We start from the raw sequence: 12,934 nt of genomic DNA on the forward strand, positions 1-12,934 counted from the left end.
TAAAATTACCATGTTTACCCTTTGTGATTATGTTATGTCTTTGTGCAACTGCAGTAGTATTTATCCTCACTGATTTTAGCACCCTGAAATCATTTTCAGCCCATTATGATTGATATTAAAGGGCATGAACATTACCAGCCCTGACATATGGTTAGCAGGGAAACCTAGAACAATTGGACCATGGTGTGTCACAGTTAAAAAAAAAACCCCTGATGCACTGAGTATTTCTGCATCCAACACAGAGACACACACTGAGAGTTCAACACGCACACATGCACACGCACACACAGCAAGACACTGATTTGACCCATATGCGCCATACACAGGTAGCATATAAATAACATTTTAACTGAAACAGAGGATTTGTATGTCTTTCATTGCATTTCCATCCGTGGGAAAGAGCTCCTAAATCAATCCTGCTGTAAAGACAAGTGTGTAGGACAGGCTGGGGTCCACTAAATGCCGCCACCCACTCCTTTCCTTGCACACAAAGCCTGTGCGTAATTCCAAAAAAAAAAAAAAAAGAAAAAAAAAAGCCATCCATCTCTTCCCCTAGCAACTCTGTCCTCTTCCACGCGGTCTGATCTGCTCACAAACCTCCACCGAAATCGAAAATCTCTGTGTAAATGCATTCACAATTCAAAGATAAAAGCCAGGTGGAGAAGCTGCTTCGCCCTACTCACCGTTGGCGCATTACCGCCTCCTCAAAAAAAGGAAATGGTCGCATCTTGTGCTGGATTCTTATTTATCTTTTAAAACATCCCTGCAGCGACAGCTCAGCTACAACTGCGAGCAGAAACTGGTTCTAATCTGAGTGGCCAGTGTTTCTCGCTGCTTCCTGGCTGCATTTGATCCGGGGGAGAGTTAGAAGCCTTAAATGTGTTGTGAGGGCACCGAGCTGTCAGACCTTTTGGCGAGTAAGATTGATCGCGCGCAGGCTTCCAGGACTCTTTGTTTGGTATATAAGCAACAAACTGAGAGAGGCCTACCACTTCTCTTCTTCCTCTCTCTCTTACTCTCCAAGCCATCTTTTTTTTTTCTTTAAATGAAAATACAACATGTACTGCTTGACGAAAAACATCCAGAATGTGGCTTTCACCGATTATTCTGGAAGGGCTATAAAACCAAACACTGCAGGGAAGCGCCATTCAATAACAATTTCATTTACATAATAACACTGCAAATGGATTCGTTGTAAATGGTCGATGGTGTTTGCTTCATTTCAGGTAGAATTGATACTGGGAATACAGTCAGATGCACTTCCCAGCATTGTACTGTCTTCCCAGTAAACCCTGACAGTCTTGTGATTTTCCACTCTTAACATGACACCAAATATTATGATATAATATAAAATATGGTAAGAATAGTGGCGGATATGATTATCGAAAATCATACAAGAAAGGGCTCGTGTGTGTAACCTGCTGTTTGCGGGTTTGTGCACGCACATGGACGCGCGTGACCTCGTTTTAAAATCCACCTTTTGTGCAATAAACGAAAAACCTTTGCTTTGATATCATATCCATAGAGGCCACATAAATAGCCTATAATAAAACAATGTTTGTGAGTGCGCATGCATGCATACACGCGTACGTATCTTTTTCGAGCTACTGGACCTGATCTGTAAATTTTAAACAGCTGTTATTGGAAGAAATGGTCTGAACGTGTCATATCTGTCAGTATTAAGTTAATGGATGGGCGTTTTATTGCAGCACATGTCAATGGATGCACTGCATATTTCATTATAATGCATATGTGAAGAATCACATGTATTCTGGAGTGCGCACTCACTGTTGGATTGTTGGGGTTTGCTTCTGTCGAGAAGTCTCAGTATCAGTTTTTTGGGGTTATGTTTTTTTGCACCTCTGAAGCCTGTGCCTATATGAATAGCTACTGGCGTGAAATGTGTGTGTGTGTGTGTGTGTGTGTGTGTGTGTGTGTGTGTGTGTGTGTGGTGTGTGTGTGTGTGTGTGTGTGTGTGTGTGTGTGTGTGTGTGTGTGTGTGTGTGTGTGTGTGGTGTGGGGGGCGTTCTCGACTGACATCCTCAAACAATACGAGAAAGAGGAGTGCACGAATCCGCGCACCCTAGGCTGGGCTCCTTCCCTGTAATAGTGAGCGCCAGCCATTCTTAAAAAACACATTTTGTAGCTTAGTGGACTGGACTGGAGGGGCGAGAGGAGGATAAACTGAGCGGACAAAGATGTAAATAAAAACAGTCGTCCCCCAGCTGAGCGAGGCGTTCTTCATCAGAGTTTTTGGATCAATCAGGCAGACAGTGGCTCCTTTTGATTAAACCCCAAATTGTCATTGGGCAGAGGTAATCATGTGACAGGCAATTCGGTCCAATTTCAACCTTGTCTCCATGAATTCAATAGTTTAATAGCAGCTCGGTCCCCATACGGCCGTAATCAGTGATATAGAAAAAAAACACCACCCGGAGATTTTTTTAAATGATTTTTTCTTTTTCGTCCTCACTGAGCCGCAACATTTATAAAAATACGCGTGCAAACTTTCCTCGGCTCTCAGGGAGCGGAGATGAATTACGAATTCGAGCGAGAGAGCGGTTTTATCAATAGTCAGCCGTCGCTTGCTGAGTGCCTGACATCTTTCCCCCCTGTCGCTGATTCATTTCAAAGTTCATCAATCAAGAGCTCGACGCTTTCACGCCCGACACTGATTCCTCCTCCCTTTGAGCAGACCATCCCCAGCCTGAATCCGGGCAGCCATCCGCGGCACGGCCGGCCCAGACACAGCCCCGACGGATGCAGCCCGCTGCCCACCGCCTCCTTACCCCCGGAGTACCCGTGGATGCGGGAGAAGAAAGCCTCCAAGAGGAACCACCTGCCGACCTCCACCGCTACCACCATTTCAAATGGACCTGTGTGTTTTTCTCCAAAAGGTGCGTGATTTTCTAAACACTTATTATTAGGCTATTATTATAATTTTTAGAATAGGCCTGAGCTCCAGTTTAGCAACAGATAGCAAAGTCATTTCATTCTCATAGATTCATTGCCTCGCTGTGATTGTATACAAAGCTAGAAAAAAAAAGTTTAGATAAAGTTTGGTGATGTAGGATGATTTATTCCCCTAGCCGTAGCAGAGTTTTGATGTGTGACAGTAATGAAGAGTGATGGAGTGCCGTTGCCGAGGAGGGCAGCTGGAGCATTCATTAGTATCCCACACCAGCCCGGACCTCACTGCTTTTATAGCTTCACGCACACGCTGCACGTTATTTTATGTGTAAAACAATCTGATGATAATGATTTTTTGGATAAAAGGTGCACAAGCTATAAGCTAGGGTCAGTAGCTCCAGCGGCCATTTTGCTGCAGCGTGTTGTGCACCCCTCTCTGGTGGTTTGAGAGCCATAATGTTTGATTCACGGGCAGCGGGGTTATGTAACTGTTGTGTCCTGCGTTTTTAATCCCAACGATGCTTATTTTCCAGGCTCGCCTGAGATTGTGGAGAGCGGTGGAGGTGCCGGAGGAGGAGGAGGGGGCTCCCGTCGGCTGAGGACAGCGTACACCAACACACAGCTGCTGGAGCTGGAGAAGGAGTTCCACTTCAACAAGTATCTGTGCCGGCCGAGGAGGGTGGAAATAGCGGCCCTGTTGGATCTGACAGAGAGGCAGGTCAAAGTCTGGTTCCAAAACCGGCGCATGAAGCACAAACGGCAGACGCAGAGCAAGGAGAACCACAATGGAGAGGGGAAAGGGCCGGGCGCAGAGGACGGCATCCAGAGCGACGAGGAGGACGAGGCCCCCCTGTACGAACGGAGCGGGGCCCTGCTGGAGAGAGATACCTGCTCCTTTCAGAATAACTCCCTCGGCTCCACGCAGCAGCTCCACAATGGCGAGTCCATGAGCTTTGCTGCTGCGCCGCTGAACAGCAATGACAAAAATCTGAAACATTTTCCCAACCCGTCACCCACTGTTCCGGGCTGCATGTCAACAATGGGCCCAGGCTCGGCATCTGGCCCGGACAATGGCGACAGTCCCCCGGCCCTGGATGTTTCTATACACGATTTTCAACCTTTCAGCTCGGATTCCTGCCTACAGCTCTCCGACGCAGCCTCGCCGAGCTTGTCAGAGTCTCTGGACAGCCCCGTGGACATTTCTACGGACAGTTTCTATTTTTTCTCGGAGTCTCTAACTACAATCGACCTGCAACATCTGAACTATTAACTGAAATCAATCACAATAGCTTTCTTTTTTCCCCCTCTCTCTCTTGGGACATTAAAAATCAGGATGGTTTTAACTCTGTTATTTGTATATTCGGCACATTTATTCTATTGATATTTGACTTGACGATTAATACAAGGTAAGGATGAAATCAAATCACTGACATAGCTCTGCTTAAACGTGGCTTGTAATTACCATAACAAATTGATCTCTTGGAATGGAAATTATGAGTGTATGTGAATAATTATACAATATTAGGCCTATGAAATCTGGTCATTTTATTTTTGTATAGCTTCCAATGTCTTGGATATTTTTGTTAGAATACAATTAACTTCCTACAATCTTTTTTTCTGGTGTTTTGAGTCGTTTTTTTAAAATTTACTGACTGGATCATTTTTGCTTGAATTATTCATGTAGAAAATATGCCAAATTAAAAAAAGGTAAGGCTTAAAAAGATATAGGCATTATGCAAATTAAACAACAGGTTGGCGATGGATATAAACACTCCGCGTTGAGGCACACACACTATTAGATTTTATTGATCTATTTTAGAATTTGATTTAAACGTAATCCGGATTGTTTGAAATAGTTAACTAAAGTATAAATGTTTGGCCTTAAAAAGAAATTAAAATGTTTTTTGTTTTTTTAGCTATTTAAAAGTTTAGTGTTTAAAACTTTTTTCCCTCGATGCAGGAAGTTTCTTTTAAACGTCTGCAAATTAGCAGACGTTTACAAGTAATTATAAACTAATTATTAGTGCAAAAATAGTAGCATTTGTTTTTCAGATTTTAAAATGCGTTTACTCTAACACGTTGGCACTATTTCATGCAAACACCCTAATTTAGATTATTTTTATTTTCACCTTCAAACTTCAATACTTTGGAGAGAAAAAGCAAACACGCCAGTATCGGATCTTAGCATGACAGGGCTCTTAACATTGTGTGCATGTTGCAGGCAAATACCCGAGCCATGTTTGCCTTCAGGAGCTCATAAATCACTCCGTGGCATGAATGAGACGGACATTAAGGAGACCAATTGTGGCGTAATGTGCACAAATAAAACCCCACTTACATTTTCATACGGGACTCCCCAATTCCTGTGCTAAAAGGGGGCTGAGTCTCTGCATGCGTTTGGTAATAATTCATTTTTATAGCTTGTTTAAAACACGGCTCTGGCTCGGGGACAGCGGCAGTAGCAGGCTGCTCAGGGTTATGAGGCTGCACTCTGTTTCCCCGCGTGTTAAAAGTAGTACAAACTCAAAACAGACTACTTGTGGACTCGATGCAATTTATCGGGCACATATTGACTAAGAATAGCAGCGGAGAGAGGATCATTATACAATTTTTGGCCAACTTTAGCGGGAGAGTTTCTGCGTTTTGGGGGGATTTTACAACATTATTGAAGCCGTTTTGTTCTGCAGTATTGGAGTTCAATATAAGGATTATGAATGGTCTTGCTGGATTGTATTGCACTTGGGTTGACTTATGGGAATCGGTTATTAGCTCATGCACAGCTTGACTCAATAGTCACTTTAACAGCGTTGTGTATGAGGACAGGAAAAACAACCACCGGTTGCGACGCCGGCCTGCACGGATCGATTCACAAACTCATCTACAAGTGCGAAATTCATAAACTCGAGCGTGCAGCGGCGGTTTATCGAATAATCTGGAAGCCATAAGAAGCTAATCGACTCGCTTAACATTAGATATACTGGATAACTACAGTGTATGTGTCAATGTGAGTGTGTGTATTTAAGAAAGGGGGATATATGGGGTAAAAAGGAGTGGGTGGAGGGTAGATCCTCTGCACAGCGACTAATCACAGGGCCAGTATAACCAAATCATTCCGAGACAGCGCGCCTTTTCTGCGCACATGTGTTCACACAAAGAGCCAAGAAAGCTCCAAGGCCTGGCTGAAGTTTCCACATGCAGGCAGAGAAGGCAAAATGCACTGCGCCCACTCACTACTGTTGCAGAGGCAGCTGGGAACACAGAGGGGAGAAGGGAGGGGGTGAGGGGTAGTATTGACCCCACTGCGCTTTTTTTTTTTTTTTTACTTGAGGGAAGTTTGCATCAAGTCTTCACTTTCTGTAATACTTTATGAGCATGAAATAGCTTACAATTTTTAGTACTGGTTATTAAAAGACGGTATTTTCAGTACTTATATCTAATAGGGGAATCACCAGAGGCCCCACAATACCATATTATAACAATATTTCAGTCACAATATTATTGCAATTTTAAACATTTTGCGATATGTCGAGAATTGCTAAAACATATAGCTTATACAATATTTTCATGTAAAATATCATAATAATATGTTGTTTTTTATTCTCGATGTATTATTGTTTACATTTAATTCTTAATGCAGTGTTGGAATATTAAGTATTTAGATAATGTGTTTAAGTTAAAGAAGCAATATCACACTATAGCATCATGGACGCAGAGTAGTATCGATTTTTAAAAAACGAATTCTGTGAATCATTAATATTAAAAACCACTACTACTTTTTGCTTTAACGCCGTAATATAACGCATTACTAATAACATTTCGGTAATATTATGCCCGTAACAATCTCATATAACGCGCGTTACAACGCATTTTACCCGAATTTTTTTTTTTTTTTTTCAAGAATTCACCAACATCGCGAGACATTCCAGCACCGGAAACAAACCCCGCGAGTCAGAGTATTTCCTGTTGCTTGAATTCAGTGGTTGAGATGACTGCGGTGACTGACTCCACATTTGCAAGATGGACATACTCTCATTATTTTCAGCTGGTCAGCGGAAAGCACAAGTACATAATAGTAAAGTGCAATCTATGTGCGACACCGAGGGAACTCTACATCGAGAAATAGCGCCAGTAAGTTGAAGAAACACCTGGACAGGTGCCACGCTAATGCTAAGCTAACCGAGTTGCAGGCACGGTCTGGCAAGCTGCTTGAACAGCGAGAAGTGAAGAGACTCGTGGCAGAGTATGTTGATGAAGATATGCAGCTGCTGTCAACAGCAGAATCACCAGCTTTTAGAAAGCTTGTCAGCAAAATCCCCGTCAACACCAGCAATGACAAGGTAAGCTAACGTTGCCATAGAGACCGCTTCATATACAGTATAGGTATTTGGGTGTATTAGAGTCTCTAACCTGTCTTACCTGGGCATTGCTTATCATAGCCATCAAGGGGCAGCAGCTATGGTCGGCTGTGCAGCGCCTAATTACTGTATTAATGAGGCTGGCATCAGTTTCAAGTCGATAAGAGATGTATTTGTTAACATGTGTCAACTAAAACCAACGTTACAAGAAGTTAGTGAACTGTGACTTAAAGGTTGCCAGGTCTCATGCGCCTGGTGTGTGGCACACGCCTTCACCATCAGTCTCATGCTCTCAAGCTGCCCGGGTAAATCTCATGCCAAAACATTGTGACAGCAAAAGTGTTGAACAAACATGTAATGCGGTGAATGACTTTGACTCTAATACAGCTGAGTATTTGATAACGGAGTGGCGTTTCATTATGATGGATCAAACAGCTGATGGTCTGACAGCAGCACAGTGAGACAAGCAAACAGAGCAGAGCCTCTTCTCACGGCACCAAAGTGTCTGAATGAACAAACAGCCAAATATTCAGTGGTGGAAAGTGACATTTTTAGATTTCTACAGACTATTTTGTTTCAGTTTCAGGTTTAGTCAGACTTTGGATGGAATTATTTAGAAACAGCAGGACACATCGTCCATGTCTCATCCAGCCGCTGGCGATGAGCTCTCTCTTTGTTATTATTACCAGGGGCAGATGTAGTGATTTGGGGGCCTGGGGGCCACAGGCACATTTCCTTATTTACACCCTTTCTGTAGCTGGGTATGTTGGTAGGCTGTTGGCAGCTATAGAACAAGAAGGCCTACTCAAAACTATTTTTTTTCCTCAAGAAAAACAATTAATAGCACACAGCAGAAGTTCAAGTCTGAGTCAGTCAGGAGAGGTTGTGCTTAAATTTACCTGAAGTTTGTTGAAGATGCTGCTTTTGCTTCTTATATCATTCTGGATAGTTTAATATATAATATTTCATTATATGTACACTGTAACACACCATGGTCAGATGCAACTGTAAATGTCCTCCATTTTATTTCTTAGATAATTAAATGATACCCTGACAGCCAAACTGGAAATGTCCCTTTTTTTTATTTCTGAAATCTGGTCACCTTGTACTTGAGTAAATGTAGTCTTAATTAAATTTTACCACTGTTAACCAATAAACATTTAACTGTTTACAACTATTAAATGTGTAATAATAGCACCTGTAGAGTATTCTGTTTACACTTAATACTAATATTAGCATTTAATGCTATAAATTAATTTAAAGAAGAATGGAAATGAAAAGAAAAAGAGATTAGGCTATGGGTTACATCATAGTAGGCTCTAGCTTTATTGTGTGTCATATGATATTAATATTTACAGTATCTATCATAATTTACCAGACTTTGATCATTTGTCTGCTTTTTGATTCTGACGAGGATTGTTACTAATTGTATTGTGCCGTGAGACTACATCGCACCTATTATATTAAGTTATTAGTAGCCTTAGGGGCTTATAATCAGCTGCAATAAACTACATTTTAACATTTTAAAATGCCTAGTCATTGTTCTGTTGTTATTTTGGTGAAAGTAACTCAAAAGTAACACAAAGGTAGTGTAAGTCATTACAATTCAGAGACAGTAATATTGTAGTATAACTAATTACTTTCAAATGACAGTAACTAGTAATATATAATGTATTACAGTTTGGAAGTAACTTGGCCAACACAGTTGGGGAGTAAACCGTAACATGGCATTAAATCACAAAATTGTGTAATTGTAATCAGTTACAATTACAGAGGACAAACATGTAATTAAATTACAATTACAAATCAAAATGTTGGTTTTTACAAAGGGCCTACAACTGGATATATTATCTTTGCATCTTTTCAATATTTTTTTGGCATTTTTTATTGCCCAGTTTAAAACATTTGTTAAAAAAAAAACATATCAAAAAGTAATCAAATGTAGTAAGTGACATTACTTTGATGAAGTAATTGAAATAGTTACATTACCAATAACATTTTAGCAGGGTAAATAGTAATCTGTAACCTATTACATTTAAAAATCAACCTAACCAAACCAACCAAAATTGTACTAAGTTACTCTCGACAACTATCTATCTATCTATCTATCTATCTACTGTCATTATATAAACACTTGTAAAAAAAAAAACATACTATAAACACACTGAGAAGCATTTTTTTTGGGTGTTTGGCAACATATGGCCAGTGGGGGTGCTCATCCCACCATGTGATCCTCTCTCCCTCCCCTCCGTGGATGTATTATAGGGAAGAAGCTCCCCTCCCTTTTCTTTTCCTTCCTCAGTGAGAGGTTGGTTGGCTCGGCACTCTGCTATCAGCTCTCCCACGCACATTCTCCCCCTGCTCTGTCTTTTCTTCCAGCTTTTCGTGGCCATTAATTTCAAGCAATAAAGCAACAGCTTTATTTGATGAACTTAACAGGATAATCAGCCCATAGTCGCACCTCGGGCTATATGGGCGCATTAGCCCCACGACGGGCCTCGCATTATCACATCATTTGATCACTATACATGCATAATGAATACACGTGGGAGTGAAATTAGAGTAGATAGCAGACCCCGTGACCCCGGGAGAGACAAAAATAATACTACATCATCTTAACGTTTAATAGGTTTCCTTGTCGTTACATCACCTGTGACCTCCCAGCAAGTACTGAATAGCAGCCAAACATCTCTAATGTGACCTTGATGGGGAACAAAGTTATTAAGCTCTCTTTGACTAAACTGGAGTACTTTTTTGCATGTGTCAGGAGTGAAAGCTTCCTGCCTCTCCCTCACTGTCACACTGTGAAAATATTTGCTGAGCAAATCCCCTCGCAGTGTTAAAGCGTGAAACACTTCGCATCGGAATGGGACACTGATAGCCCCCATTGCCTGTGGCAGTGGCACTGAGCTATCCATCCATCCAGGAGAGAATGGCACCATTATACATATGACATCACGGCTGTTATGCGCGGGCGGATGCAGACACGCACGGAGGGCACACGCACCAACACATACACGCACACACACACTCCTATTCCGAAAATACCATACCTGGGGGTCAGAGTGCCAAGTCGTCCTCGTGGCGAGGTTGCAGAGGGTGAAACGTTAATCTTTTCCCGTGCGGGAGTGCGCGCAGCAGGGGTTAGAAGACACCGTGTTTGCCATTCCCCGCTCTTCATGCGACCCCGGAGCTGTCCACAGCCGTCTGCCTCCCAGCTCATTGTTTGCTCGGCCAATACATTAGTGGCGACGCGCGTCACCTTGATCGACGAGCGCCTGGAATTTAAATAGCCACTCAAACACCAATCTGTCACCGGCTAAGGGGATAAGGACAAGTACCTCACTGGCTGACCCGGGCCCACGTGACAACACCCGTTCATTGATATCGGCCCGTGCGCCCCCCCTCCCTCCTCTGATAAGGACAGAGTATAGGTAAAGGTTGGCACGGTCACTCGGGGTAAGAGGGGAGAGAGGAATAGATCAGAGGGTGTCTGTCCCTCGGTTCAGGCAGAACAATGCTACAATGAGCAGCTTCTTAGACTACTCGGTGATGAGCGGTGAAAGTGGCTCGTGCTCTGTCAGGGCTTTCCACTCGGACCACGGGATTACAACTTTCCAGTCCTGCGCGGTTACGGTCAACAACTGCGGGACGGATGACCGCTTCATGGGGAGCAGGGCTTCCCCGGACGGCATCACTCACCAGCCAGGGTCATACCAGTCTCCTGCGGGATCTCTGGGTCTCGCCTATGGGGCCCATCCGGCCTGCAGCTCCAGCTATGGACCCCAAAGTTTCTGTGCTACATACAACCATTACGCGCTCAACCAGGAAGTAGACTCCACAGCAGGGTTCCCCCAGTGCGGCCCACTGATGTACTCGGGTAACATTTCCTCCTCCATGGTGTCTCAGCATCGCCAAGGTTACAGTGCCGCCCCCCTGGGTCAGCTGCAGTATGCCCACGCTGCCTATGGCGGCGGGCACGAGCAAGCAGCCCATTTTGCTGGGTGTTCAAACCCGCTGTCACCATTGCACGCAGCTCACCTGGAGGCTTGCTGCTCACCTCTATCTGAGGGCGCATCTTCTGCACAGACCTTCGACTGGATGAAAGTCAAGAGGAACCCACCGAAAACAGGTGGGAACCATGTGCCAGTGGCACAGAGTGTTATAAATGATCCAAACTCTTTAATTTAAGTGCTGTCATTTTGTCTTTTTTGTGGGAGACAAAACATCAATACAAACACACTTAAAGCTAAGTTATGGAGTTTATTTTATATACTTTATATTTGACAAATCCTGCCAGATTGTGCCATGTTTAAAATATGCTGTGTTGCCTTTAAGGAAAAAAAAATCAGAAATCTGGGAATAATTCTTGTATTTAAAGGTATTATAATGTAGAATGCTGTAGCAGATCCTATATTTTGGTATTACGTTGGACCATGTATATGTGCACACACATTACAGCATATTTCAAAGTAGCGGAAACTAAATGACTGCTGCGCAAAAGTTGCTTCTAGCTGCGTAAAAGTTTCTCCCACGCGTAAGCAGTATCTCATGTTGGTTTGACCAGATAACATGCAGTGTATTTTCATCCCCATGTTCATGCTGTTTTATCTCTCCGTCTCCAGGCAGGTCCGGGGAGTACGGCTATGGGGGTCAGCCGAACACCGTCCGGACCAACTTCACCACAAAGCAGCTGACGGAGCTGGAAAAGGAGTTCCACTTCAACAAGTACCTGACCCGTGCTCGGCGCGTTGAGATTGCAGCTGCGCTGCAGCTGAATGAGACTCAGGTGAAAATCTGGTTCCAGAACCGGAGGATGAAGCAGAAGAAGAGGGAGAAAGAGGGGCTGCTGCCGACTAAAGCTCCATCCTCTGACCCGGGAGAGAGCAGTCGAGAGAAAATGGACGATGCAGCATCAGAGAAGTCTATCTCAGCTCCCTCTACTCCGTCTCCTTCATCCTCCACGGTTTCTGATCCTTACTCCTCCAACTAAGAACTGCCTTCTTACCTCTTTGGGCCACAGGCGGCCTGTATATATATCAAAGCTCATACCCAGTGTACCAAAGCCAAAGTCCTGGTCGATGTGTGGACATTTAGGATGAATTAATGCACTATTTGGGACTATGGACTATAATATGGACCATCTGAGATTGTTTTATATTGTGTATTGTGTTCAGAAGAACAATAACATGGCTGTCCAGACTGTAGGCCAATGGTTTAAAATGTGTCCACTTTCTTTTGAAATTTAAAGTTAAATCTGTGTTGCGCCACCATTATGATATTGCAAAAGAAATCCAGTACCTTCTTCGCCATCCCAGTGCTGCTGAATGTGCCAATATAAAGTCATAAGGCTGCACACCAAACAAAACAAACAAACAAATACCTCAAAATGTGCCAAAGTTGTGCGTAATGGCCAAGGCCATGGTGATTGCACTGGATGTCGACAATTAGGCATCACACAATCAACGAGGTGACCTCGTTTATTAATCCTTACAGAGTACATTGTTATATTACCTCCACAATCACTTTCACCTGTGTGTTTAAAGCCTGCGTGTTTGTGTGTCGCGACTGTCTGAATGTCTTGTGTGAGATTTGCATGATGCGTAATGCTTTCATGTATTATTGGCGGGGCGCTGAGTTTTATCAGTTGGGGAACAGGTCATGTAAGG

At 43.2% G+C, this 12,934-nt stretch overlaps 2 protein-coding genes across 2 annotated transcripts; both read left to right on the top strand.

Moving 5' to 3' along the window:
- Nucleotides 1-2,015: 2,015 nt before the first annotated feature.
- LOC121958208 (homeobox protein Hox-A2a) lies at nt 2,016-4,495 on the top strand. The gene is made up of 2 exons (XM_042507077.1): nt 2,016-2,897; nt 3,444-4,495. Exons 1-2 carry the CDS (start codon nt 2,534-2,536, stop codon nt 4,178-4,180), a joined length of 1,101 nt encoding a protein of 366 aa, XP_042363011.1. The 5' UTR covers nt 2,016-2,533; the 3' UTR covers nt 4,181-4,495.
- Nucleotides 4,496-10,790: 6,295 nt separating this feature from the next.
- On the top strand, nt 10,791-12,258 carry hoxa1a (homeobox A1a). Its single transcript, XM_042506510.1, has 3 exons — nt 10,791-11,244; nt 11,344-11,397; nt 11,891-12,258. Exons 1-3 carry the CDS (start codon nt 10,791-10,793, stop codon nt 12,256-12,258), a joined length of 876 nt encoding a protein of 291 aa, XP_042362444.1.
- The last annotated feature ends 676 nt before the right edge of the window (nt 12,259-12,934 follow it).

Source organism: Plectropomus leopardus, chromosome 18 (assembly GCF_008729295.1).
Source record: "Plectropomus leopardus isolate mb chromosome 18, YSFRI_Pleo_2.0, whole genome shotgun sequence".
NCBI lineage: Eukaryota > Metazoa > Chordata > Actinopteri > Perciformes > Serranidae > Plectropomus > Plectropomus leopardus.

What these genes read in the sequence shown, in the direction of transcription:
- LOC121958208 (XM_042507077.1), top strand. Translation starts at nt 2,534, where the DNA reads ATGAATTACGAATTCGAGCGAGAGAGCGGTTTTATCAATAGTCAGCCG. An exon ending in TGTGTGTTTTTCTCCAAAAG is followed by an intron (nt 2,898 to 3,443) that starts GTGCGTGATTTT and finishes CTTATTTTCCAG; the next exon opens with GCTCGCCTGAGATTGTGGAG.
- hoxa1a (XM_042506510.1), top strand. Translation starts at nt 10,791, where the DNA reads ATGAGCAGCTTCTTAGACTACTCGGTGATGAGCGGTGAAAGTGGCTCG. An exon ending in CGCTGCCTATGGCGGCGGGC is followed by an intron (nt 11,245 to 11,343) that starts ACGAGCAAGCAG and finishes CTGAGGGCGCAT; the next exon opens with CTTCTGCACAGACCTTCGAC. An exon ending in GAGGAACCCACCGAAAACAG is followed by an intron (nt 11,398 to 11,890) that starts GTGGGAACCATG and finishes CTCCGTCTCCAG; the next exon opens with GCAGGTCCGGGGAGTACGGC.